Raw genomic sequence first — 26,011 nt, 5'->3', positions numbered from 1 at the left:
TTTTAACATTTTCTCTATCTCTCTCTCAGTTTCTATACACATATTTTAATATAAAATTTATAGTGCAAATCAAAAGTAACGAATAATCATTTGGTTAGTTTGAATAACATTAATTAAGCATTATATTAACTTACTCTAATATGGCTATGATAAAAATAATATATCAGATACAAAAAAAAAATTTTTTAATTGTTATACGAAGTCGCTTTACCTTACGAAAACAAACAATGCTCACTCTTTAAACTTATCAAGACAGTTGTTATAATATATTTATAATAAACATAATATTTTATCTGCTATATTAACATTTTTCTGGCAAAAACGTAACTTAACTAGAAATTCCTAATTTTCTCACTTTGAAAGATGCATCCGTTTGAATTTGGAATGTTAATTTTAATACATACATACAAAGTTTTTGTTATATTATTTTAACATGTAAAATAATTAAATTCATTGCTCGTGATCAGAACATTTCCTCCCTTTTCTCTTAATAGTCCATATATAGGAATTCAAATATAAAGAATTAACTTAGGTACTTAAATTAAAAATTGACTCACTGTCACAATACTTGAGACCACTACACGACTCAATTTTGCTTATCCCTAAAGGATGGATTCACTGATGAGAAGTGAATACATGGCAAGGGAGCCGAGACCAATACAAAAAAGTCATAGAAAATGTACCTATCGGAACTAGGTCGGGTGAAGAAGACTCCGTCGCTCGATGGAGTCTCCTTTTTACCCTTATCTCCGATTAAGTATATCACTCTTACCAATTCTGTGATGATCTTTACAGTTGGAACAATGTTTTTTTTTTACAATAATAATTTTTGATCTAAATTAAATTGCTGCTCGTACCAAGTTTACACGTCATCTGATATGCGAAGCTGCTCATTAAAAGGGTTGGACTATACGCTTAATTTATTTGGATCATTCACAACTCCTAAGTACATAGTTGAAGTTGTACTCCTATTGTCAAATTACTCTTTATATATAATGAATATCGCTTAGGTCTAAAGAAATCAAGTTTATCTTGAGCTATGAAACAGACTGTAGTCGATCTCTTTGTCTTAGGGCTTCCAACGAGTACGTTAATGGAAATTGCTTGTTGAAGTAATCTTCTAACAATGGCTCAGTAAGCATGGTAGCTAGGAATTGTTCTAGAGTTATCGACCACACGCCCTCCTCTGGTGGGTCGTTTTCCTTTGAAGGAGACGGCGGTGTCCCTTGTTCTTGGCTTGGTTCAGTTGGGTTGCCGTTTGGGTCGATCTGCAATGGACCATAGTGTTAAACCTCTTATTAAATATGCAATCCTAGTACAAATAAATTGAAGTTGATAAAAAAAAAACAACTTTCTAATAATTGCAAAAAGACTTTCAAAACCAACTGCTGCTTATATTTTTTTTATATAAGAGACTAGTTTATCGTTCAGAAACATTAATATTTTTTTTTTAAATTGAACTACAAGTTAGCCCTTGACTGCAATCTGACCTGGTAGTAAGTGATGATGCAGTCTAAGATGGTAGCGGGCTAACCCGTTACCGAGTATGTTAGTCATATCCCTAATTGGTTCCTACGCGACATCGCATCGGAACACTAAATCGCTTAGCGGCACGTCTTTGTCGGTAGGGTAGTAACTATCCATGACAAAAGCCTCCCACCAGACCAGACCAGAGAAAATTCAGAAATTATAAATTCCCAAATTGCCCCTGGCGGAAATCGAACTGGGGACCTCCAACTTAAATTCGGAGCGATCACCGTTGCGCTAGGGAGGTCGTCAAATCCAGCAAATAGGTCAATAATCAAAAAAACTTTAGTATTCCTTAAAACAGACTACTTTCTTCTTCTTATAGTTCTGTAGTGTGAATATCGCTATAGTAGTGTTATTATTTCGCTGCAGACTCGGTCATAAATCATAATCGGACTAGGGATGTGCGCTAGTTGAGTGCGCGCAAGGTCGTTATCGATAACGGAATCATCAATGTAACGACGTAAAACATACTGGATTCATTAAAAATGCAGCGCAACTAATGGGTACTGAACTTACTAATTATTAAAAACTAAAGTGTTTATACATTTCTAGTTATCGTATAACTAAAATTGTATAAACACTTTAGTCAGACATAGAGTTTAAATTTTGAATTTTTATTTTTATATATACGTTCTTTTGTTTATATATTTAATATGCTATTTTTTAATTTTATTAATAATAAAAAAAACTTAATCGTGTTTTTATTTCTATCACCCATCTATTTATTAGTTATCCAACAGCGTTAAAAATTATTTTGTTTAAGGGTTTTACTAAAATAAGGCAAAATCTAGATTACAAATCTAAACTGTGACAATTAAGCAATAGATGCAAGTACAACATATAGCATGAATGAGTGTGACTTGGTGTTAGGAAAGACACAAAAAAAACAGATATCACTCATCGACTGCAGTAATGAACAGGAGCCGTGCCATAGGGCCTGTGAGAGCCAACACTCGAGAGAGCGAAACACTCGAATGATTTATGACCGAGGCTGCAGCGAAATAATAACACTACTATAACTCGTTTTACAAGCAGGTGATAACATTTTTTTTAAGGTTATTAATATCAATATAAGAGATTAAGCATAATTCATGTTAGGGCGCGTTCATAAAATACCTGAGACGTTTAAGGGGGGAGGGGTTGAGTCAAATCTTATCTAATCTTTCGTTGAAAAATTGCCACATAATTTTTTTTCTCATTGAAACAAAAAAAAATTATACTATTTTGGTCCATTGGTCTTTGTACAATAACAATCCAACGCGTTTACGTGAGATTGGGGGATGGGTTGGGTTGAATAATCTCACCAGGTGGGAGTGAGACAGAAAATCTACCAAAAACACCTCACGTAATTTATGGACGCCCCCTCACTAACCTCAGGCATCGGTTGGGCTGCGGCAGCCAAAAATAGACTGTCTTGAGAAATCTCACGATCCATAGCAGGCCTTTGATTCAGTTCACCTAATTGCAGAAGTAATGTGCCTGTGAAGAATTAAACAATGCTATTTTGTATTCAGTTTTAAGATGATCGAGTACACGCCGGCGTTGTTTTGAGATATCTTTCGAGTTAACCACACAGTATACAGTAAACAGAAAGTAATTCAGTTATAAACAGTATACAGTAATTTGAATGTATTTTAGGTAAAAATACTTCAACGGCTGATTACCACGGTAATATTATGGGATTTGTCGATATTTCGACCCAGTTGCAGTGGTATTTACCCATTGAAATATTTTTAAGTAATGTTGATTAACTACGAAAATCTTAGATTAAAATCCTCTTAAGAGAATATATGAGGAAACCAGAGAGTCGGTTGGGAAACGTATTTAAGGTTCTGGCGCAATTGAGTCCACTCATAACAATGACCGTATCTATGTGCTGTCGCTCTTCAACAGTCGACCTCAAGGTCTATGTTCAATATTGTTAAGTATCACTGGTAGGATATAGGGAGAATAAACTCAGTATGGTGAAATATAACTCTCAAAGCCACTCGGAATGCTTCACTGTAAGAGAAGATGATATTCCTCGCTCTAAATACCTTGCTATTTTTAAAAGTCGTGTTAGGCAGTACTATTTGCTACTGGAAATTTGTCAATACTTTGTGTTTTTATATGTTTTATGCAAAGAATTAAGAACATACAGAAACCGTGTACACGACTTATATTGAAGCATCAAAAACCACTCCAATTTAGTAGTTTATCTCGGACAAACAGTTAGTCACTCAATCCATTTAGCAGTTGAAAGTAATTATTTCACCGTTCGCTTAACGTACTCGTAAGTTTGTGAGCTAGCAACATTCCGCGGGTGTAAAGAAAGACGTGCGCGGAGCGTTTCCACTGTTTTTGGACACAATGCATAGCATACAATAATGGCTGCATGAGGATTCTGTATTTTCTTAATTTTGTGGCTTTATGTATATATGCAGGTATAAATCTACAACGTGTAAAGGAATTACGAAATACTGTTGAATGGTATATAAGTATATTTCATAAGGAATCACCCTTTAAAAATATTAAATCAAAAGAAGCATATTTTTTTTTACACCTAATTTAAAACATTTTAAGTGTTTATGACAACCCTATTGAAGTTAACATACCGTCACGTGCATAGTACCTACGCTACGCGACACGACCGATTTTACTTATGCATGTGATGTTAGGGCTGTATCTGATTTATTTTGGTAAAAAACTATGACAGTGGTTTACTCAAAAACTATTAGCGTTTCGGTTTCACAGATAAGTCGCAGAGACAGTAAATAAAGTACCTCTAAAGCCTCTGAAGTATTATTTCGGTTTTATTTTACAAGTTGTATAGTATTTATAAATAATGGGTGATGAAAGGCTATACCTGCTCTCGCGACGGCTTCGTACAACGGTGTCGAGTGTTGCGTCAGATCGTGTAGTGCGGCGAGCAACCGCAAAAAGTGCGGGCGCGGCAATGGCGGCGCAGACCGGGGCGGTGGGGGAGTCCCCGGAGTGGAAGCGGCCGGGGAGGGCATACCAGCCAACGCACAAGCTCGCACGCAATCCGCCGGTTGCCAGGATTCTGAATGAGTTTTTTTTTTGTAGTAATAATTAACGGTAAGTTAAAAACAATCACCTATACACTAATGTGATGTCGTAGATAAAACAGAAAAACAAGAAAAAAAAACAAACACACAGATGCAAAAGGCGGCCTTATCGCTAAGTAGCGATCTATGCCAGGCAACCTTTGGATTAGGAAAACTGAAAACAAAAACGAATAGGTGGGGTACACTAGTTAGTATATACATACGAATGTCTACATACAATAAATTGCAAACGCTGGCTGAATCTACAAACATAGATCAAATAATGTACTACAGTATTGCACACCTTATAGTCTAAGATCCGGTATATATACTAAAATAAGCTTTCATTGATTGATTGGTTGATTGGCCGACTGGCGCAGTGGGCAGCGACCCTAGTTTCTGAGTCCACAGCCGTGGGTTCTATTCCCACAACTCGAAAATGTTTGTGTTATGAACATGTGTGCTTTTTAGTGTCTGGGTGTTTATCTCTATATTATTAGTATTTATTTATAATGTATAATAATCCTAAAAATATTCACCAGTCATCTTAGTACCTATAGCACAAGCAAGGCTTTTTTTTGGGCTAGATGGCGATGTGTGTATTGTATTGTATTGTCGTAGTATATTTATATTATTTATTCATATAACATACCATCAATAAACTGATAAGAGTGTATATATATGGCAACTCCTGTGGAGTTGGGCACAGGGGAAATAAAACCTATCCTAACTTTTTAAACTCTTCAGGATATGTCTCTCAACTATTGTGCGCTTTTTTTAAATAACTAACGAGGGAAGTAGAGTTAATAAATTTAATAAAAATAAATAAAAAAATAATACTATCCGCACGCGATTTGACTAAGCAACCTGTTCGCGATATGTCAATAAGTTTATTATCTATGTATTATTTCTTATCACTTATAAATAACAGAAGAGGGTATAAATTTCTTATATCGGATCTCGCACTATTAAAAAGGTTAAAAAAAAGTCTGAAATGGTATTTATGTCTTGCTCTTACGGATAACGATTTTTATTTATTTATTAATTTAACTCTTTATTTAAACACCACTATGAAGTTAGGAAAATAAAAAAAACAATAGAAATACAAAGACAGAAGTAGAATACAAAAGGCGGCCTTATCGCTTAGTAGCGATCTCTGCCAGGCAACCTTTGGATTAGGATAAGATGAGCGAGAGCAGATAGGTGTTGTAAATTTATTATAAACCTACATTCAAATAGCTAAATACAATGATTTTTCAAACAGATTAACAGTCCGCATGCAAAGAACATCCTACAAATTGTCCCTTGTGTACCGTCAACTTGTGGCGTAGGTGTTAAGCCTCATGCGCCGTAACCGACAATGCTTAACGAAGGAAATAACCATGACGTAGTACTTCCCCGGACGAGCTCTGTCAAAAAAAAGCTCTAGTACTACTACGGAATGCCGGATTGTTTCGTTAGTATGTCTACAGTACTTTTCTAGTGGCATGTGGTATACTCACGCCTCTCATTCTCACACTGAGGAGCCAAGTTGACGATGATCAAAAATTACTGAGATGACGATGATGCAAAATTTAACTCTGTATATATCTCTTTTTGAGACGAGTTTTGTATCCATAAATAGAAGGTAAATTAGACTTCTAGTGATGGTGACGATGATAACTTACGACATTGGCTATAAGCGCTGTCAGAGGATTTGTCCATGTGACCTCCGTCCCCGCAAACTACGCTTATCGACCGCTGCATATTTGGTTCAGGTGTGGACGGATTTTCTATACTGAAATAGAAAACAACGATTTAAATAACTAATAATATCAATTAAAAAAAACTAATTATATCAAAGTTTGATACTGATATTTTCTACTCGTTAAGCCTTTTAATTTGAGGGAGTTGTAAAAAAAAATTAATTCCTTATTTTCTGGTGGCGGCCATCTTGTATTTAAAACTTGTCATAGTGACAGAATTAAGAAAATACAGAATATTCATTCGGCTTATATTGTATGCAGTGCATCGTGACCAAAAACAGTGAAAACGCCCCGCGCTCGTCTCACTTTAAACCCGCGGAATTTTGCTAGCTCATAAACATTTTCTCATTTTCCCATTTAATAATATAAAAATATATATAAATAAAATACGGTATATGGTATGAAGTAATTAACCGTCTGCTCGAGAAACAACTCTTAAGTTGATGCTTCAATATTAGTCGTGTACACGGTTTTCGTATGTTCTTAATTCTGTGGTCATAGTGTATAGTATTTTACAAGTCAAGCCCTTTCATTTGATACCCTTATTGAGAGAGTTGTGAAAAAAAATATTAGCTGCCATTTTGTGACGATTTTCATGAAACATAATATGAAACTCGTGTTATGAGGTTATGAGGAATCGTGTTATGAGTAATGTTATGAGGTAAATAATTCGGGGGTGTTCTTAACTAAGAATACTCCCGAATTATTAACCTTTTAAACAAAAAAAGCAATAGTATGGTACTTATTAGTTGGGGATAATCTATCGAGAGATGTGGCGGTGTGATGTGTTAATATGTAAAATGTAAATTGTTGTTGTTGGAAAAGAGCAACTGCTGAGTTTCTTGCCGGCTTGTTCTCGGTAGAATCTGCCTTCCGAACTGGCGGTAGAGTCACTACAAACAGACAGACTTGACGTTTCAAAAGTGCTTATATTAGGCCAACTTGAAATAAATGAATTTTGAGTTTGAAAAGGCAGCCTTAGAGCTAGTAAAACTCAACTAACCTATCAAAAAAGGTGATTGCATCAGTGGCCAGCTCTTCTCCAGTTTCGGTGAAGTGAGTGGGTCGGAGCTCTATTGGAGAAAGCAGTGGCGGCGCGTGCGCACAGTAGAGCGCCCTCAGTCTCCGCTGAGCATCCGCTCTCGTGCTCAGCCCCACTGCCACGCTCAGGCCCCGAGCGCTGACTAGCCCGTCATCGTCGTGGTCCATCAGCTGGAATATAGCTCTCTCAGTAATTTCTGCTCGTATGCGTCGATATTATCAACCCGTTACCAGACCTCTACAGGGCACGGGTCTCCCACCAGAATGAAAAGGGTTTAGAGTAAAGTGTACTATAGCCAAGAGAGATAGACTTCACACGCCATTGAGAACATTAAATCAAAGTCAAGTCAAATATTTCTCTATTCAAATAGGCTAAAGAATTATTATCTAACAATGTAAGTATGATTACTATATTCTATATTTACTTTCTGACGGCCGACTGGCGCAGTAGGCAGCGACCCTGCTTTCTGAGTCCAAGGCCATGGGTTCGATTCCCACAACAGGAAAATGTTTGTCATTTGTCAATCTAACCCAAAGCCTTGGACTCAGAAAACACGGTCACTGTGCATTTTACCAATGGCCCAATGTTAGGCTTTGGATTGTAATAAAATGAATCTATGAACAAATAAAGTATCTTTCGTGATTATTTTACACATACCTTAAACATCCTAGTAGTAATCGCATCAGCATAATCCCCTTTCGCCCATGGTGATAAAGCCGAGAACAATGTCTTAAATTGCCCGTAGTCGAGTCGATATGCTTCGTAGGGCGCTTCCAGGCGCTCGCACGGCACGCGTTTAGCCCAGAAAAGTTCCTCGCGAATTATGCTCAATAGTTCCTTGAATAAAATACCAAACATTACAATAAGAAATTTTGGCTTCATCATATCAACATTATATCGACCCAGGTCGTAGTCCACAGCGCTGGCCCAGTGCGGATTGGTGGACATCACACGCGTTTGAGAACACGATGTCTCCATCGTGTTCTCTGGTATGCAGGTTTCCTCAAGATGCTTTCCTTCACCGTTGAAGCAAGTGATATTTTAATTACGTAAAACGCATATAACTTAGAAAAGTTAGTGGTGCGTGCTGATATTCAAACTCGGCCCCCCGATTGCCGACGCCGAAGTCCTAACAACTTTGCTACCGCCACTTCGTCTCCACCTCTTCCCCGCAGAAAATCATCGATAAGAGTGGAATTGAGAACTTTAATTTCGTAAATGATATTGAAATGACATCTACCTAAGACCTATTCTATTCTACACAAAATAATATATCTCATATACATTTCTTCAGAAAATCTCATAAAGTGGTAAGTTATAATAAAGTCTGAGATGGTTAGGGATACTGCAGTTATATTAATCCCACACACCTAATCGGTTTCTAAGCACATCTTCATCATGGTGGTGGTGGTGGCACACATTCATGGTGGTAACTACCCACGGCCAAAGTCCGGATTAAAAAAGAAATCATAAATTCCCAAGTTACCCTGCCAAGGATACAAACCGGAATCTCCCACTTATAAGATAACTGAGCTAGAAAGCTCGAGAAATACGTAATGCGACTAATATAGAACCTAATATTACCTGCAATTCGTTAGCATCCAAAAGTTTATCCTGCTGTAAAGCGCGCAGCGTATTCTTCTCGAGGCTGTCTTCCAACTGTCGAACAACGCGTAGTCGATGCTTCAATCGTAAGTGTTCAATGCACTCGCTACTGACGGTACCGCCGTACGAACGGTAAGATTGGTACACTAGCTCTTGGATTTTTATCGTCTGAAAGTATATTCAGTATTTAAAACTTTCAAAATTAACCATCAGACAGAAACGCTTACAAAACTTCGAAACCAGTGGCGTACATTTTATACCCTGTGGTATGCACAGGGTATGCAGATGACATAAAATGCAGAAATTCTGCAGTACGAGTTATAAAAAACTTAAGGATAGACATTGTAAGAGTTATTAAACTTCTACCCTTTAGTATTTATAACTCATACTGGAGATTTTTTTATTTTATATCATCTGCATACCCTCTATGCACGCCACTGTTCGAAGCCCCTTCAAAAATTTTTTTTTATTCTACTACAAGTTAGCCCATGACTGCAATCTCACCTGCTGGTATGATGCAGGTAACGGGCTAACATTTTAGGGGAATGGCAGTTATATTAAACTCATTCCCCTAATCGGTTTCTAAGCGACGCACATGTCTTTGTCGATAAGATAGTAAATAGCCACGGCCGAATCGTCCCAACAGTGCTGATTAGAGAAAATTATAAATTCCCAAATGCCGGGACCTCCCACCTGAAACCACAGCTACACCAGGGAGGTCATCAAAATACGATAAAGTTGACTATTAAGCGTTTTAGAAGAGTTGATCGCTGAAAAGAGTTTTAAAGATGTTTTCTTTGTTTTACTACAAAAATAATCTATATTTTGACGTGTCGAGGAAAATAATTCAATTACTAAAAAATCTTACCTTATCCGCAGTCCTCGGTTCTGTCGACAAAGCCATTGCCTCGTCGTTATAAATGCCAGCGAGGTAATCGTTCAACACTTGCATCGCCTGTCCATCCTCCGCACAGTTCAGTAATACCTCACGATTTATATCCAAAATTGTCAAGGTCACCTATTCAAAAAGAAATGAAATTCAAGGAAATACATTTTACGAACCCTTGGTTGTATTTTATGCATACAAAAATGGTCGGATGTTTATTATTTCTTATCATGGATTTGCTTTCATCATCAACACAACACCCGACTGCTGGAAATGGGTCTTTTGTAGGGATTTCCTGGGCCACTTGTTTTCAGCGGCCCCCAGCGACTCATTTTATCTCGTCTGTACATCTCGCGGGGGCCGAATAACGCTGTTTTATGATGCGAGTCACCATTTAAGCACCTTGGGACCCCAACTTCCATCGGTTCTCTGAGCTATGTACCCGCCCATTGCCACTTCAGATTCGCGACTCGTTAATATACGTCCCTCATTTCTGATTTGGTCACGTAGGAAATCTTCTAACATAGCTCCTTCCATAATCCGCTGAGTGGCTCTGAGCCATCATGGTAGCTTACTATGGGCCTCATAAGAAGTAATGAAGCCCATAGTAAGCTACCATGTTTCAGATCCGATTGGATTTAAATATTGTAAAGGCAACATCTCCTGAGGATGCCGGATGTCGGAGCGAAAAGTGCGCAGAAGATTTCCGTTTGGTGTGGATAGAAAGATTGAAGAAATTATGAAAGACACCTTACAGATTCTCCTGCTTTTTCCGTAGCAAATTAAGCTTAGTTCACATTCTAAAAATAGTAATTAAATTTACCTGAAAAATGACCTTGGCGCCATCATAAAAAAAGCAATCCATAACATTCACAGCGCACTCGTAAGGCATTACGCTTATGAAGAGCGTAAGGAACCAGGATAATGAGATCATTTTCATTATGCCAAGTTCGTCCAACTTGGCGTGTAGTTCTGGCAAATGAGTTTTAGTCAGCTCGTCTAAAACTCCCTGATCAACCTGCGGATTGAATTAAAGTGACGTTCAATTCAGTTTACGCAAATGCAGAGAAATAAATATATGAATTTGTTAAAGTTTTCGATCCTCAAAATTGACTTTTCAATTAATCCTTAAACGTTTTGCATATATGTTTGTATTTATATGTATCATATTGCATGGTTATTATACTAGCTTGGGCTTTTATATAATATTAATTATATAATATGTTGCAAGTTGTACTTCTTTATTTATTTTTATTTTGCGTTTTGTTTTCTTATTTTTTTGTGTGTCTAGTTTTATAGATGGCCATTATATTTCCTTGGCGTCAACTGGCTTGAGGTTCCAGCTGAAAATCAGCGCTGCATTCTTGGCAATGTAGCGTAATTCTGAGCTTGAACCATTTACTTGATTGTGCCTCACATGACAAGCGTTATCCTGGCATTTCTGCTAGTTGATCATTGAGTTGAGTTAAATTTGCGGAAGCGCTGGGTGGCATCTTAGGTGCAAGGCGTGAAACATCTATTGGCGGAGGGTAAACCTGATTTTTGGCGTGGCGACACAGGCCGTGGCGTCGCATCGCCACGCTGTATGATAGAATATATGTATTATACGTAGTCTATAGGTAATAGCGTGTTAGACGTGGCGCTGCAATGCCATGCGCAAGTGGCTGTGCGCAATACTGAGCTCGCATACCTATAGTATAGATAGTGTTTAGTTTTTGTGGTTTGTAGTGTTTATAAAATAAATAGCCATTATTTTATAGAACTAATTTGTAATGCTTTATCTTTTCATTATGCCATATCTGATTCCTAGCTTAATCTGTTATTTTATGCATATAACTATTACGCACACATTATGCATGTAAATTTCTGTGTTTCACATCTGCCAGGCGTCTTATGACGACTCACACATTTTTTTTTTATTATTATTAAGATACTTTATTTCTCTCTTTACTTTTTAATTTGCCTACAAATCTCTGCTGTCTGTAGCGTACTTTATTATAACAAAAAAGTCTTACCAAAGCACCAACGACCCTGGTGTTATAATAATCCGGGAGCAATGTTTCACAAATAGTTGCTAACAACCAAAAAGCTTGTTCCTCGGGGCAGTATATCAGCAACACTGAAGCAACTATGTTCATCGCTTGGCAGTAACCGATTGTGGGATTCTTCAGAGCGTACGCGCAAAGGGCTCGGCGTAGAGCCGATATACCTACACAGAAGATGAGAAAACCCTTGATAATAAGTTGATTTAATTAATGTAACTGCATATTATTTAGTGTTATTCTAAGGAGACAATTTACCAATAAAATAAATAAAGTTCAAAAAAAACTACAACACCGGTATACATTTTATATAGGTATATTCCTCATTCTCCTTTAACTAAGTGTACAGTATTGTACTAGTCAAGGCCTTTAATTTGATACCCATATTTGGGGAGTAGAGAAAAATATTTAACCCGGCATTTTGTGGCAGCGGCCATCTTGGGCATATTTTCATCATCCACCCTTCAAACAAAAAAGGTTCGTCTGTTCGCATGCCACAGACAGACAGATTAATTTACACACACACACACACACCAACACGCACGCACACACACACACACACACACGCGCGCGCATACAGAAGCGTTAAACTTATAAACCCCGTCGTTTTTGCGTCGGGGGTTTACAAATGCAAATCAACCAATTATTTAGTAACTTAACTAACCCAGCTATTATTTCTGATAGAAAGCTATCGGAATTCTATGTTTAAATAGAGGTTACTCTTGAAATTATCGATAAAAGAATCGGGTCGATAATTTAATAGGAACAAAAGCAAATCACCTGTTTGTTTTCATGTAAAAGGATTTAGAATTCAGATCGTTAATGTGATAAGTTAAATTTAAGTTACCCACAAATTAACTCAATATACCTACGCAGCATGGTACCGAAATAATCAATTAATTTATGTAGTTTACATATTCTTAGTGTGATATTTCATGATATTAATTTTAACGTACCAACATCATTCTGAAAGGCGGGATGTTCCGGCAGTGATCGGTGCAGGTCCCTCTCAATTTCGTCGTTTGCTTGGTTCTTCGAGGACAATGCGTCATTTACTAATTTCTCATACAACCCTTTGTTCTGAGCTTTTTGGAGTATAGATCCTGAGAAAACACCCCAAAGTTCGCCCCGAAGGCATTCCGGAATGCCGTTAACGACCAGTTCACTTCCTTCAGTTGTTCTGTACATGCTTACACCTCGACCCACTTCGGCCATATGGTCTTCCCATTGCTTTTCCTATAAATTCAATATGAAAACATAAATGCGAATGTGTGTCCGTTAATCCTATTATAATATTAAGGGTTACATGAACGATTAAACAGTTTTAATTTTGACTATAATTTTACTGAACCATTTCACTAATCTTAGCACTAAATAGATAGAAAGTGGATACTTTTATCCTGGGATGCCCGTGGGATTGTTATAACAAAATAATAACAGCAACAGCGAGTTCTTTATAAACATTCACTATAAAGAGCTCGCTTGCTTATAAAGGACAAGAGATTTCAAACATTGACAATATAAAGTTTGAAATCTCTTGTAAGGTAATGTGACGTTTAACTTGGATTGGAAAAACGAAGCTACAATTTTAAGTTCATTATTCATCCACCTCTGGACATAATTCTTTCGCTATAAGCTACTACTTCTGATTGCCATAAGGTGAACCTATGTTTAAAATAATAACAACATTAACCGATTATTGTACCATGTGGTGAAGGTAAATCGGAATACAGTTGTCACCACCCCTTTTCTTCCTACGCGTGTCGTGCGCGACTAAGGCAGTATAATGGAAAACGGGCACCAGCGTCCTCCTCTGTGCGACTAGTGCCATCTGCGATCACCAATCCGCCTGCCCAGCGTGGGGATAATGGACTAACCCTTCCGTTAGAAGAGGCATTTTGTCCAGCAGTGGACTTCTATAGTCTATCTAGCTAGGCTAGGTATATAAAATAAATAAATATACTACGAGAATACACACAACGCCATCTAGCCCCAAAGTTAGCGTAGCTTGTTATGGATACTGAAATGACTTATGAATAATTTTATGAATAACTAGTTGTCCCGGCGAACTTCGTACAGCGGATCATTTTTTTTATGAATGTTATATTTTAATACTTATTATCCTATTTCAGTCTAAGAGGAATCCAAAAAATTTAATATCATAAAACTTGGTCCAGCCGTTCTTGTGTTATAAATGGTGTAACTAACACAACTTTCTTCTATATATATATAGATATACCTAAATACTTATAAAAATACAGATAAACATCCAGACACTGAAAAACAATCCTGCTCATCACAAAAACATTTTCCGGTTATAAAAGTAAAGCATGGTCGCTGGCCACTGCGCCAGTCGGCCGTCAAATGTATATATACGATTAAATTAAAACACGACCAAGAGAAGGCTGGAACTTACCTTCTTTTGTTGTATCTGCCTTATGGACGATGTTTGGTGCGTCTTGAACAAGGTCATAAGTGGCGGCTGAGGGGTCCACTCCCCTTCCTCGGGCCGGTTCAGTGCCTTCGACGACTTCTCCCTGTACACATCACTGTTGTTCAAGAAAACTATTAGCAAAATACATTTGAAACACATGAATATTCCCAAAATCGTTAGTAGCCAATCCAGTGAACGTTAATAGAAGTCCGTTAGTTGCAGGCAGGTTAAGATGTAGAAACTCTACTGAAAAGAATAATAATATGAAAGAGTATTAGGCTTATATTTTGATATTTTATCTCAAATCTGTTTAAAAAGTTCTATCGTGTGTAATAAGTTTATAGTGAATCATCTTGGCTGTACCACTTGGTATTAAATATATGCCCCCCCCCACCCCCCCTCGCTGCGACGCCGGCGCGTCTATACTTGCGTGCCGATAATCTCAATGTTTACCGTAGTAAGAAGTTAAGTCACTATATAGTCACTACACAATATAGGTAATGATGGCGAATAAAACACAAATTCATTTTAAAATCACTATTTTTGTATTATGCATGCATGCATGCAAATTACAGATGTTAATTTTTTGGCATGCCATGATTTTTTGCTCAATGTGAATATTTTAAACGTGGCCACTGCAAATTAAAAAGAAAATTATCATGCTTTTGATATTTTAGTAGCCATGCAATTAAACTTTAACATTTTTCGTATAATTAATATATAGTTAATTAACATAAGGTTCTAGAGATGAAATCGAAAATAAAACAGTTTAATTTGATTGACAGAAAACAGAAAAGCTTACTTTGGTAGCTTCGCCAACAGCTCGGATATCTTGTAGCAGAGAAAGTCCCGATCGGATATATTCCCGAACAAGAAGCTGGTGTGATGTGCCGTTGTGATCAGGATACTGCCGGAGTCCACCGAACTGCCCGTGCCCCCAGAATCCGCCCGCTCCACTTGATAAACGTTACGGAGCGGTATCGTTAAACGTACAAGATGCGAGACCTAGAAAGAGTTTTATTATTTAACTTTTAAGGGAATCAATTAACAGCTTTAAGTATGCTGAAACTCTTATTAATCAACGGGTGTTATAATTTACACGTGTCTGTCTGTGGCCTCGTAGCTTCCAAACGGTTGAACGGATGTTGATTTTGTGTTTTTTTTCGAAAGTTAAATAAGTGAGGAGAGGACTTATCTATATTTGTTGAAATTAGGCCCATCACAAAATGGCTTGGCTGCCAAAAGTTCATTCAGTTCATTTTTTAATCAAAACTTCCTAAATATAGGTATCAAATGGAAGGGATTGACTAGTACAATAATCAGTGGTGTGCATAGAGTCTCTGCACAGGGTATGCAGATGATATAAAATGAAGAAAACCTTCAGTACGAGTTATAAATACTCAAGGATAGGCATTGTAAGAGTTACAAAAAGCCTACCCTTAAGTATTTATAACTCTTACTGAAGATTTTCTCAATTTCCCATCATCTGCATACCCTGTGCCTACCCTCTATGCACGCCACTGACAATAATATAGACTATATTGAATTTATAATTACTGTTATTGTTAAGTGAATACGAGACAATGTTTTGGTTGGAATATGATAAGATTTTTTGCCGTGTGGTAATGGTAGATAAAAATACAGTTGACACTATCCCGCCTCTTCCGATCCCGTCGCTTCATTATTGTAAGTATTGCAAGAAACTTTATAACTGCCTCGTTGGTCTAGTCGTTAGCATTTCCAACTACGGATCACGAGATCACGAGTCTCGGTTTGGGCTAAAAATAATGTTATTGTGTATTTTCTGTCAAAGAATCTTCAGTACCAGACCGGAGTAAGGAAATTTATATTCCAGATTATTATCACTTGCTTGTTCTAATAGTCGTTGGAGCCCACCAACCCGCATGGGATCAACGTGGTGGGTCTATGCTCTAAAAACGTCTATTCTATTCTCTGACGATGCATGTGCCCAGCTGGGACGTTAAAAGGCTTCGGATGATGATGATGATGAAGGAAAGCAGAAACCCAGTCAGTGCACGTAAGGCTATAAATTATGTGATATTTGCAATCTGTTCTACATAATGAGTCATTGTAGTACACATAATATTGATAATAGCTAAATTAATAGGTATGACTTACACTGTTCGACAACTGTGTGATAATATGGAAAACAATCTACACTCTGTTACAAATAAACAAAAAGCAATTATCTGTATATTAATATTAAAAAGTGAAGCCATATATGCATGATAAATATAACAGGATGTTTGGGGTAAATCAACCTTTATTTCTTATTTATTCTTGTAGCTTGTAGACTACCATTTTTTAAGGGACCATTTTCTTCAGTAAATAAATAATAAAAAAATTAATAAGATTCTTGATACAACTTTGTTATGAAAACTTCTACTGTCGAATATTCCCACTGTTCTGCTTCTGGGTACAGGCTTCCTCTTATAGTAGATAGGGTTCTAGACCGTATACTCACAACGCTGCCTCAATGCGGATTGGTGGGTTAACGACTTTTACTATATCAAATGAATCACGGTGGCAGACACCATTATTTCCGGCTGGCCGACTCAGAATTTTTACCAAAAAATTAAATACTGTAGTCGTGGGTAGGTAGGTAACAGCAAATGTCAAAGGAAAAACGTAAACCAGTGGGTAATAACACAGTATATTAGTACTTGTTTATCTCTGTTAACGGTCCGTTCACGACAAGGGGGGTCCGCCTGCCAAAACGTAAACTATTTAACAGTTACAATGAATGTTAATCTATTCAGTAGTACTTATTGCTTGTACAAAAAAAACTTTCAGAGGCAGCAACCAATATATGGTGATAGGTCCGTTAAAACGTACACAGTCACATTGTGTTACATGACGCACGAGTTAAATTTACTTCACACTATGTTGAGTTGAACACAACGATAGCGCGAGACAAAGAACGAGTGGCGCCATCTAGTTTAAACTAAGGAACTAAGGACTGTAGGAACTAAGGACTGTAGGAACTAAGTCCGTTACAATACCTATAGTCGTAAAAAAAGTAATAGGCCCGTTTTGACATTTGTCATCGCGACGTAACTAGTTATGGAACCATAAGACTCGGTACTCGATACTCACGATAAATCAATTCAAGTTTGTATCAGTACTTGATTGATATGATTATGTTTTGTAAAGTGTTCGTTCGTTCAAAGTATTCCTTTAACTTCACAACCAATTCGCGTGACTGGCTGATGATTATACGTCCACTTTTCAACATGTTGAAACAGATTTCGTACTATATAACAACAAACACAAAAATCGAGTCAAATCACTATGTTTAAATCAATATCCAAAGTAGAACACAAGTAATAGTAAACAGTATATACCTATCAAACTCAAACGAGCGCACAGTCAACTTTACAAGATGGGGAACGAAAAACTGCGCAGTGCGCGCGGGGACGCTTCAGTCATGTGCCGCTTGGTCAGATACATCAACTCAGACTCATTATTTAGAACCCAGTGTCGTCAATTCAAAATTTTATTTGCGGCTTTGAGAACCAAGCGCGGCGGCTTTCGATATTCAGTAAAAAAATGGTTACAACTCTAGAATAAAAAAAAAAAAGACTGAGAACGTAACTGTTTTCGTACGTTTCGCATCAATTATAAATTGCATGCTACTATAAAGTAAGCGCAAAAAGAATACTCGCAATATATTCTTTCATATTATTTAACGTCCCAAAAAAATTTACGTATTTTTTAAAACACTGTATGTAATTGATTTTTATTTTATTGTTTCTTTCAGTTTTGTTCCAAGTTATATTCTATGGTCTTGCACAAATGTCAAAACGGGCCTATTAAATTTTTACGACTATAGTTAGTCTAAACTCGACCAGGCAATCTAACTCGGGACCTCGTGTAGTTAAACATGCCTACCATTAGGCCAAAAATGCAATTGTTCTCAATGTTACCTATTTTTTTTTTTAAATGCAATATATAGTGTGAAATACGGGCTGGAGCTTGTCGGCATAATGTCGTCATGTACATTATCTTTAATGTGACACTAAATAGAAACATTAAATTACGTATGGTCTTAATACATTGTCGCAATCACTTCATGTAATGTACAACACGAGTAAGGTAATCTCATATATAATGTATTTATGTCAGGTAACAATTTGAAAATTGACAATTTAATTTCTCAGTCAGAGTAATCACCACCAATAAATTTTGTCATAAGCATTATCAACCAATAGCCGGCCCACTAGAGAGCGGATTTCCCCCCAGAATTACAAGGGTTTCGGCTTTAGTCCACAATCCTGGCCTTTGTTTATTTTTGTTATAAATGTACTATCGTATAGCTAGCTGAAAGATTAATTGAATCTTAATTTCTTAGTTCTATGTTTATAGATAACTAGCAGTCCCTCGCGTCTTTGTCCGCGTATAGGTCAACCTTAAAAGATTGAGATATGCTGTCGCTGACTTTTTTTTTTAAATTTTTAACTGACCTACTTTGTGATCCATGATTTTATCGAAACTTTACGCAGCGAACGTAGCGGAAGCTCTCAAGGAAAAAACACCCCGATTTTGAAATATTCGTATTGGTCTTAGCGTGATGATATATAGCCTAGATATTTATCAAATTGGACCAGTAATACCTGAGATCATCGTGTTCAAGTAAACAAACAAACTCCTCAGCTTAATATATAAGTATAAGAGTATAAATAACAATAAATTTACTACGACAATACACAGATCGCCATCTAGCCCCAAAGTAAGCGTAGCTTGGGTTATGAGTACTAAGATTAATGAATATATTTATGAATAATATATATAAACACTTGTAATATACATAAAAACACCCAGACACTGAAAAACATTCATGTCCATCACACAAACATTTTCCAGTCGTGGGAATCGAACCCACGGCCTTGGGCTCAGAAAGCAGGGTCGCTGCCCACTGCGCCAATCGTCCGTCAATAAATATAAGATGAGAGTACGCGATATCGGAATGTCAAATACAAAATTAGGCTCCACTTGGATAAAATTAGCATACATTAGTAGGGTAGGATTGATTGATAATACATACGCGACTATCGAAACAGATGAAATTCTGTGACAAGTAAAGCCTTCCCCAGTTATGTTTCTTATTATACGGCGTCCATAAAGTACATTCTTCAGTTCCATCGAGTTTCTCAGAGTGGGGCAAGCGAAATCTGAGCGTGTATAAATTAGATTGTTTTCTAGCATCCAAATCTCTTTTAAGGAAGGATGGCTTCTTTTGGACATTCTTGCTTAGTTTTGTTAGTAGGTCTTTGTCTATGTTGAATGTGCCAGATTTGTCGTCGATTAACCTTAAACAGAATAAAATAGTTTTATCTTCATCATCAACCAATCATCATCAATCAACCTAATAAGGATATATATGTGTATAATAGTAATTGGTAGTTTTTATTTTTTTGTTGTTATACGTTGGTAGCATTGAATGGTCACTCAAGATGTCAGACGTTGTAAGATGTACTGTCAGAGGTTATTTTAAGATAATAAAAGATGTACGTATGTACGTATAATAAAAGATGTACGTATGTGATGTAATATACCGGAGCATGAACAACAGATGTCAACTACGCAACATACAATTTTTTTTTTTTTACCTCAAACTATATTAAATAAAAAAAAATCCAAAAAAAATTAAAATTCCACGTAAACACTCCCTTTGGGATTACGGGGCTTCAATTTAAAAATGAAGTGAAAATTGTTAGTGAACTATAAGGTCTCCAAAATTAAGTTTTAAAAATTAATTTATGAGCAACAATGTTTTATTTTTTACTTAAATATTTGAAGTACGTTCCACGAAGCAGTTCGTTGTACCCACACTATACATTGTCACGTGCAATTATGCACTTTGAATCACTCGTAAAAAGGTAGGTACCTTTCTTACAATAGCGATTTTTGGATGTTTGCAGAATTGCGTGAATAATAAAATTATAGATTATGCCATATAGTTTTCTGGTTTTCGTGTATTACAGTTAATTGAATACAAATGAACTATTAATTGTCTTGCTTATATAAATAACTATATATATATATATATTGTGTATATATATATATACACAATAAAAAATAACATACTCTTTCATTGCAATGTTGGCAAGCTGTTGCATAAGAGCGAAAGTCTCATTCTTCTTCAGGAACATAGTGAAATAATGCTCTCCATCCCTTGTCACAATTTTTATTGAATCCGGGAACAGAAGGCTGTTGCTTTTTGCTAGTTCGGTAACATCAGCCCATCGGATCTTTATGGCGGTTTTGCGCCCAAATATGTAGGAGTAGAAACACATATAGTGGACGGAAAGGTACATCCAACCCTGACGAGGCATTTTGCCTTTCCAGTAACTGAAACAAACATATTACAATACTGTAAGCAAGGAAGAATTTAAAAACAGTTAACTTTCCAATTTCAAATGTAAAAATTAATAAAATGTATGTTTTCTTCTGTTATTTTCAGACAACTGTACTATATTAAATTAAACTATTTTCTTGAGTTATAAATAAAAAATATTTGATGTTTATTTTCGGCTACATGAAACGACAGCAATTGATACCGACGTCGCACCGCGCCGCTTATACTCGATATAGGATGCTGCATAAACACCAAACTATTAATTTAATTTTGTTAATTCTTTGTTTATTATTTTTTACCAATAAATAGTACATATTGGAAAGATCAACTGGCTCACCATTATAGTACGAAAAATATGGCACTGCGTATATTATGCCACTTTCATTGTATGTTCATTGATAAGACATTATTATGTTGCAATACATAGTTTTGGGTTTCCTAGCACACTGTGTGTTGATAATCTGTTAACAAAAGAACCTGTTTTTACACTGACCTGCATGAATAATAGCACACCAACTTTTCATCTTTTGGCATTGAAAATCGCTGATGAAAATCGTAGTCAACATTTTTATATGTGTCTTCATCTGTAAATTAAAAAAATAAAATTTTAGACAATAATATACACATACATTCATATCTAAAATCTGCATAAAATTAAAAAGTTTTTCATTTATTTCAACACACTTGTTTTTATTTATTTTTAAAACAAAGTTTGCAAATAAGTTGCATTGTTAGAAAAAATGGACTGTATATGTATTTTCATAGTGCTTACCTTCAGTTAAATTTTCTTGTTCTGTAGCAATTATAGAGTTGATCTTACAGCAGACAAATTCTGTTATCTCCTCCTCAGTGTCAAAAGAGTGTAATGTAGGACTCACATTTTCAAATAGCCATTGCCAGTCCTGACGGATCTCTTGCTCAGTTAGCGCTGTTGCTATCACTACATAAAAATAAGATAGTTCTATTAATATTAATCTATGAACACATAGCTAAAAAACCATGGGACAGATTGGCTTGACATATGACGTATACAAAGGTATAATGAAATAGGTATCTGTTAAGATTCAATTTTACCAAAATCCTCTATCAAGGAAATAAAATGCTGGTAAATGGACAGTTTTATAAAAAATCCTAAGATTTTGAGGAAATTAAGTATTTTCCTGTAGCTTGCTTGCATAAGCATAGAAACTCTTCACAAATAAAGTAGTTTGTCACAATTGTTTTCACATATTTTATTTATATAAGCCACTCAAATGCATGGTAAGAAAATCCTTTTTTTATCACATCATAATTGAATAATCAAAGCATCATCATAATAGCAGCACATAACAAACAAAGGATTAGAAAGATGATAAAAATTAAAAGAGCTAAAATCTTGTTAAATTATTAAATTATGTTTAAATAAATATTAATTAACAAAATTGGGTTTTTTTTGTAACTGAGTGATACTGACTACAAACTTCGTTTTGCACCATTTAAAAGTACTAATAGTTAAATTGACGGAATCCAAAAAAGTATTTCTTGACAAAAATAACCGATTTGTAAAACCGAATTATCACCCAACAGTAAGCATTCTTAAGCCATTATTATAATATTGTGCAACATTAACAAGATACTTGTATGAATGCTTCACAACATAGATTAGTAATACTCTTCCCGCTACCATCTTCCTCAATACCTATAATATAGGTATCTCTAAATCAAGAGTGATTAGGTATCTAGGCAAGCACCCCAAGTCTTAGACTGCATCATCACTTACAATACACACATAACAACATAAGTTGCAAATACAGTCAAATGCTACTCTACATAATTAAAGAAAAGTAAAGGACTGTAGTGTTTGTTATTTATATAATAGAAATGTTTATAATATTATTAAGTAAATGTTAAGTCTATTATGTTTCAGATACAGATGGGAATGTCAATCACCTATGATGGTATAATACAGTTGTACTCTTGTTTAACCTAATTGGTTGCAGTCAGAGGTGAAATCTATGAGTCATGTACAAGTTGATTAGTGTATTAGCAACTGGTTTAGTATAGAATAGATATACAAAAATTTATATTCATAATATATGTACTAGATTTATAGTTTTAATTACTATAAGGGTGCATTTTCATTCGTAGATATCTCAGTTGCTACTCGGCATGTACTTTTCACAACCTAGCTAGTGTCTAGAATGTCTAGTCAATTAAGACAGCATGTATTGACCCGTTAAAATCACTAATTTACTTTACAATGCATTTTTTAACAACCAATGTAAATGGTTTCAAACATGCAGGCTTTATGGCACAAACATATAACTATTCCACACTCAGTATGATTTTAATATTGATCGAGATACAGAAATTTTGTATTCTTATGTTGGTTGGTAAACATTTTAATTATTTGTTAAGCTGGTCTATATAAATAATACACAGGATGTGTAGATTAAATACAAGTCATGTACAACCTGATCTCAAACCTGGGATTAGTTGGATGAGTATTTAAATTCCCATACTGTGGTAAAACACCACACACTGATATAATACTTTAGCAAACTCATATGATCTATCAAATCACATGTATGCCTTGAGGAGGCTAAACGATTTCCAGCTAAAAATTGGATTTGTTTCTATAGCAATCTATACTTGTTCGCAAACTAGAGTGTCGCAATTACATTCGTTCGGTATCATTTAATTTGGCACTGCTACTTTAAATCTTACATAGCTGCTTCTTCAAGCAGATTAAAACACTAACTCTCTACATGTAAACATAAAAAAATTTAAATAACAAAATGTACCATAGTATATTTCGGAATTTGGTGTCTGATGCAAAATCCGGTAAGGCGCTGGTTTGGTATCACGTACGCTATCCAATGTACCCACAAGTAACGACGAAAGACCTTTCGATTTTCCATGTCCTTTCCGCCTTTGAAGAACGAAATACAACGTCGTTTCGTCACTATCCCTATTGACAATACTATGTATTAGAAATCGAACCACACTAAATAAATACAAAGCAATTACAATGCACAAGAGATAAGCAAAAGTATAATAAACAATTTTTGTTACCACAAAGGGGTCTTCAGAAATACTTCTTGAGGTTTCACCCACATTTTAAATGTTAGTAAACAGACTAATATGTAACATAGCTACACATAGCTGGCTTACTTAATCACGTCTCATCGTCACGGAATTTTAAGAAACATGAAATAAACATTAAAACGTATTGGGCAGTGATCGACCAATCCACCACACTTGACAAATGAATGACAATTGACAGCTGATTGACAGTTCTAAGTTAATATCAATACAGTGTAGTTAAACGAAATATGTATATTATAATCATGTATAAGTCCAGTATCTGAATGAAAGTAATTGTATGTGGCGATTTCAATGTCGACATTTTACTAGAAAATGCAACAACTGCTAGATTGCTTAACTTATTTAAATGTTTTAATTTGTGTCACACTTTTAGTGAACCTACTAGAGTAACTGCAACTTCAGCATCCTGCTTAGATAATATTTTTTTCAATTGTGACATTTTAGATAAAAGAATAATTAATAATTTAAGGTCAGATCATTGTGGTCAACTTATTACTGTTTTAAATACTATCAATAAAAGCAGACAGATTATAAAGTGTAGGCCAATAACTAAGACTAAATTAATGCGATTCAAACGTGAAATTACTGCGAAAATCCCTGGTATTGCGTGCGAACATTTTCATCCGGACAGTCTTTATAGTGCACTATTTAATACTATAAACAACGAATTTAATAGAGTATTCAACTTTAAGCACATCAATGTCAGTAATAAATTAAAATTTAGTGACTGGGCTACTGTAGGTATATATAAAAGTAGGGAGAAGTTGTATGAGCTGTATGATGAAAAACAATTTAAACATACTCCAACTTTCGTAGAACACGTAAAAAAATACTCTAAAATATTTAAGAATGTTTGCACTAATGCGAAATCGCTACACATTAAATATAGTATAATGAAATCTGATAACAAAATACAAACAACCTGGAAAATAGTTAATTACGAGTCAGGAAAAACTAAATCTCGTGATGTGGATTTTGAACTTATTGTTGATAACAATAAAGTGACGTCTGACAGGGAGGTTGCTAATACTTTCGAAAACTTCTTTCAGAATGTTCCCATTTTGTTAACAGATTCTCTAAGCTCTTCACCAATAGCAGCTCAGCGTATATTGAGAGATAATGTTAAAGAGTGCAATGTTTTATTTAATTTTAAACATATATCTGCAATAGATATTGTAAAGAATTTCAGGTTATTAAAGTTGAAAAAAACCGGTGATCTGTGGGGTATGTCGGTGATGGTCATTTCTAACATTATTGACGTTATTGCCCCTTATCTAGCTGTAATTTTTAATGAATGTGTTGATATGGGTATTTTTCCGAACCTAATGAAATGTAGTAAATTAATACCCCTTTTTAAATCCGGTCATAAAAATGACCTTAACAATTACAGGCCTATTTCAATCTTGCCAACTCTTAGTAAGGTCTTTGAAAAAATTATACTTTATCAACTTTTAAATCATTTTAATGTAAATAACTTACTTCATCCGGAGCAGTACGGCTTCACTAAAGGTCGTAGTACAACGGATGCAGGCGCAAGACTCATAAAGCATATTTACGATGCCTGGGAACGTTCGCAGAATGCCATTGGTGTTTTCTGTGATCTGTCCAAAGCATTCGATTGCGTTGAACACAAAACGTTGTTATTAAAACTAAGCCACTATGGCATCAAAAACGTTGCACTCAATTTAATTGCCTCTTATCTAAGTGATAGAGTTCAAAGGGTATGCGTAAAAGACATAAAGTCTAAGGGATCATCTGCCTTAATGGGTGTCCCACAAGGCTCAATTTTGGGTCCCTTATTGTTTCTGGTGTATATAAATGATCTGCCACACCATGTCAGGGGCACTTGTGAGATTGTACTGTTCGCAGATGATACATCTCTCATTTTTAAGACTGATAGAAACAAAGATAATTTTGACGACGTAAACCGTGCTTTGTCACATGTGTCAGACTGGTTTACTGTTAATAACTTACTTTTAAATGCAAAAAAAACTAAGTGTTTGGAATTTGTTTTGCCTAACGTAAAAAAAATTGATAAAAACATCATAATAAATGGAGAAACACTTGAAATAGAAAACTCCACTGTTTTTCTAGGAGTGACCCTAGATTGTAAGCTACAGTGGGGTACCCATATAGAAAGCCTAGCGAGTAAACTCAGCTCAGCTGCATATGCAATCAGGAAAATTAGACAGCTTACCGATGTTGAAACAGCTA

At 35.7% G+C, this 26,011-nt stretch overlaps 1 protein-coding gene across 2 annotated transcripts; it reads right to left on the bottom strand.

Moving 5' to 3' along the window:
* Positions 1–659: 659 nt before the first annotated feature.
* On the bottom strand, positions 660–23,940 carry LOC120624356 (TBC1 domain family member 9). 2 transcript variants are annotated; one of them, XM_039890843.1, is made up of 19 exons: positions 23,765–23,940; positions 23,494–23,660; positions 21,483–21,650; positions 21,204–21,294; positions 20,440–20,703; positions 19,397–19,661; positions 15,134–15,336; positions 14,314–14,446; positions 12,854–13,133; positions 11,871–12,064; positions 10,679–10,873; positions 9,838–9,987; positions 8,949–9,137; positions 8,022–8,201; positions 7,326–7,534; positions 6,245–6,354; positions 4,376–4,573; positions 2,903–3,009; positions 660–1,268 (listed from the first exon to the last, which is right to left on the bottom strand). In XM_039890843.1, the coding sequence occupies exons 1-19, from the start codon at positions 23,806–23,808 to the stop codon at positions 1,038–1,040; spliced, it is 3,378 nt and encodes a 1,125-aa protein (XP_039746777.1). In that variant the 5' UTR covers positions 23,809–23,940; the 3' UTR covers positions 660–1,037. The 2 variants fall into 2 exon arrangements, with proteins under 2 accessions (XP_039746777.1, XP_039746778.1); XM_039890844.1 differs by having other exon boundaries at positions 14,314–14,434.
* Positions 23,941–26,011: the final 2,071 nt, after the last annotated feature.

This window comes from Pararge aegeria, chromosome 6, assembly GCF_905163445.1.
Source record: "Pararge aegeria chromosome 6, ilParAegt1.1, whole genome shotgun sequence".
Lineage (NCBI taxonomy): Eukaryota > Metazoa > Arthropoda > Insecta > Lepidoptera > Nymphalidae > Pararge > Pararge aegeria.
The sequence above is the reverse complement of the archived record's forward strand: the minus strand, read 5'-3'. Positions and strand labels throughout refer to the sequence as shown.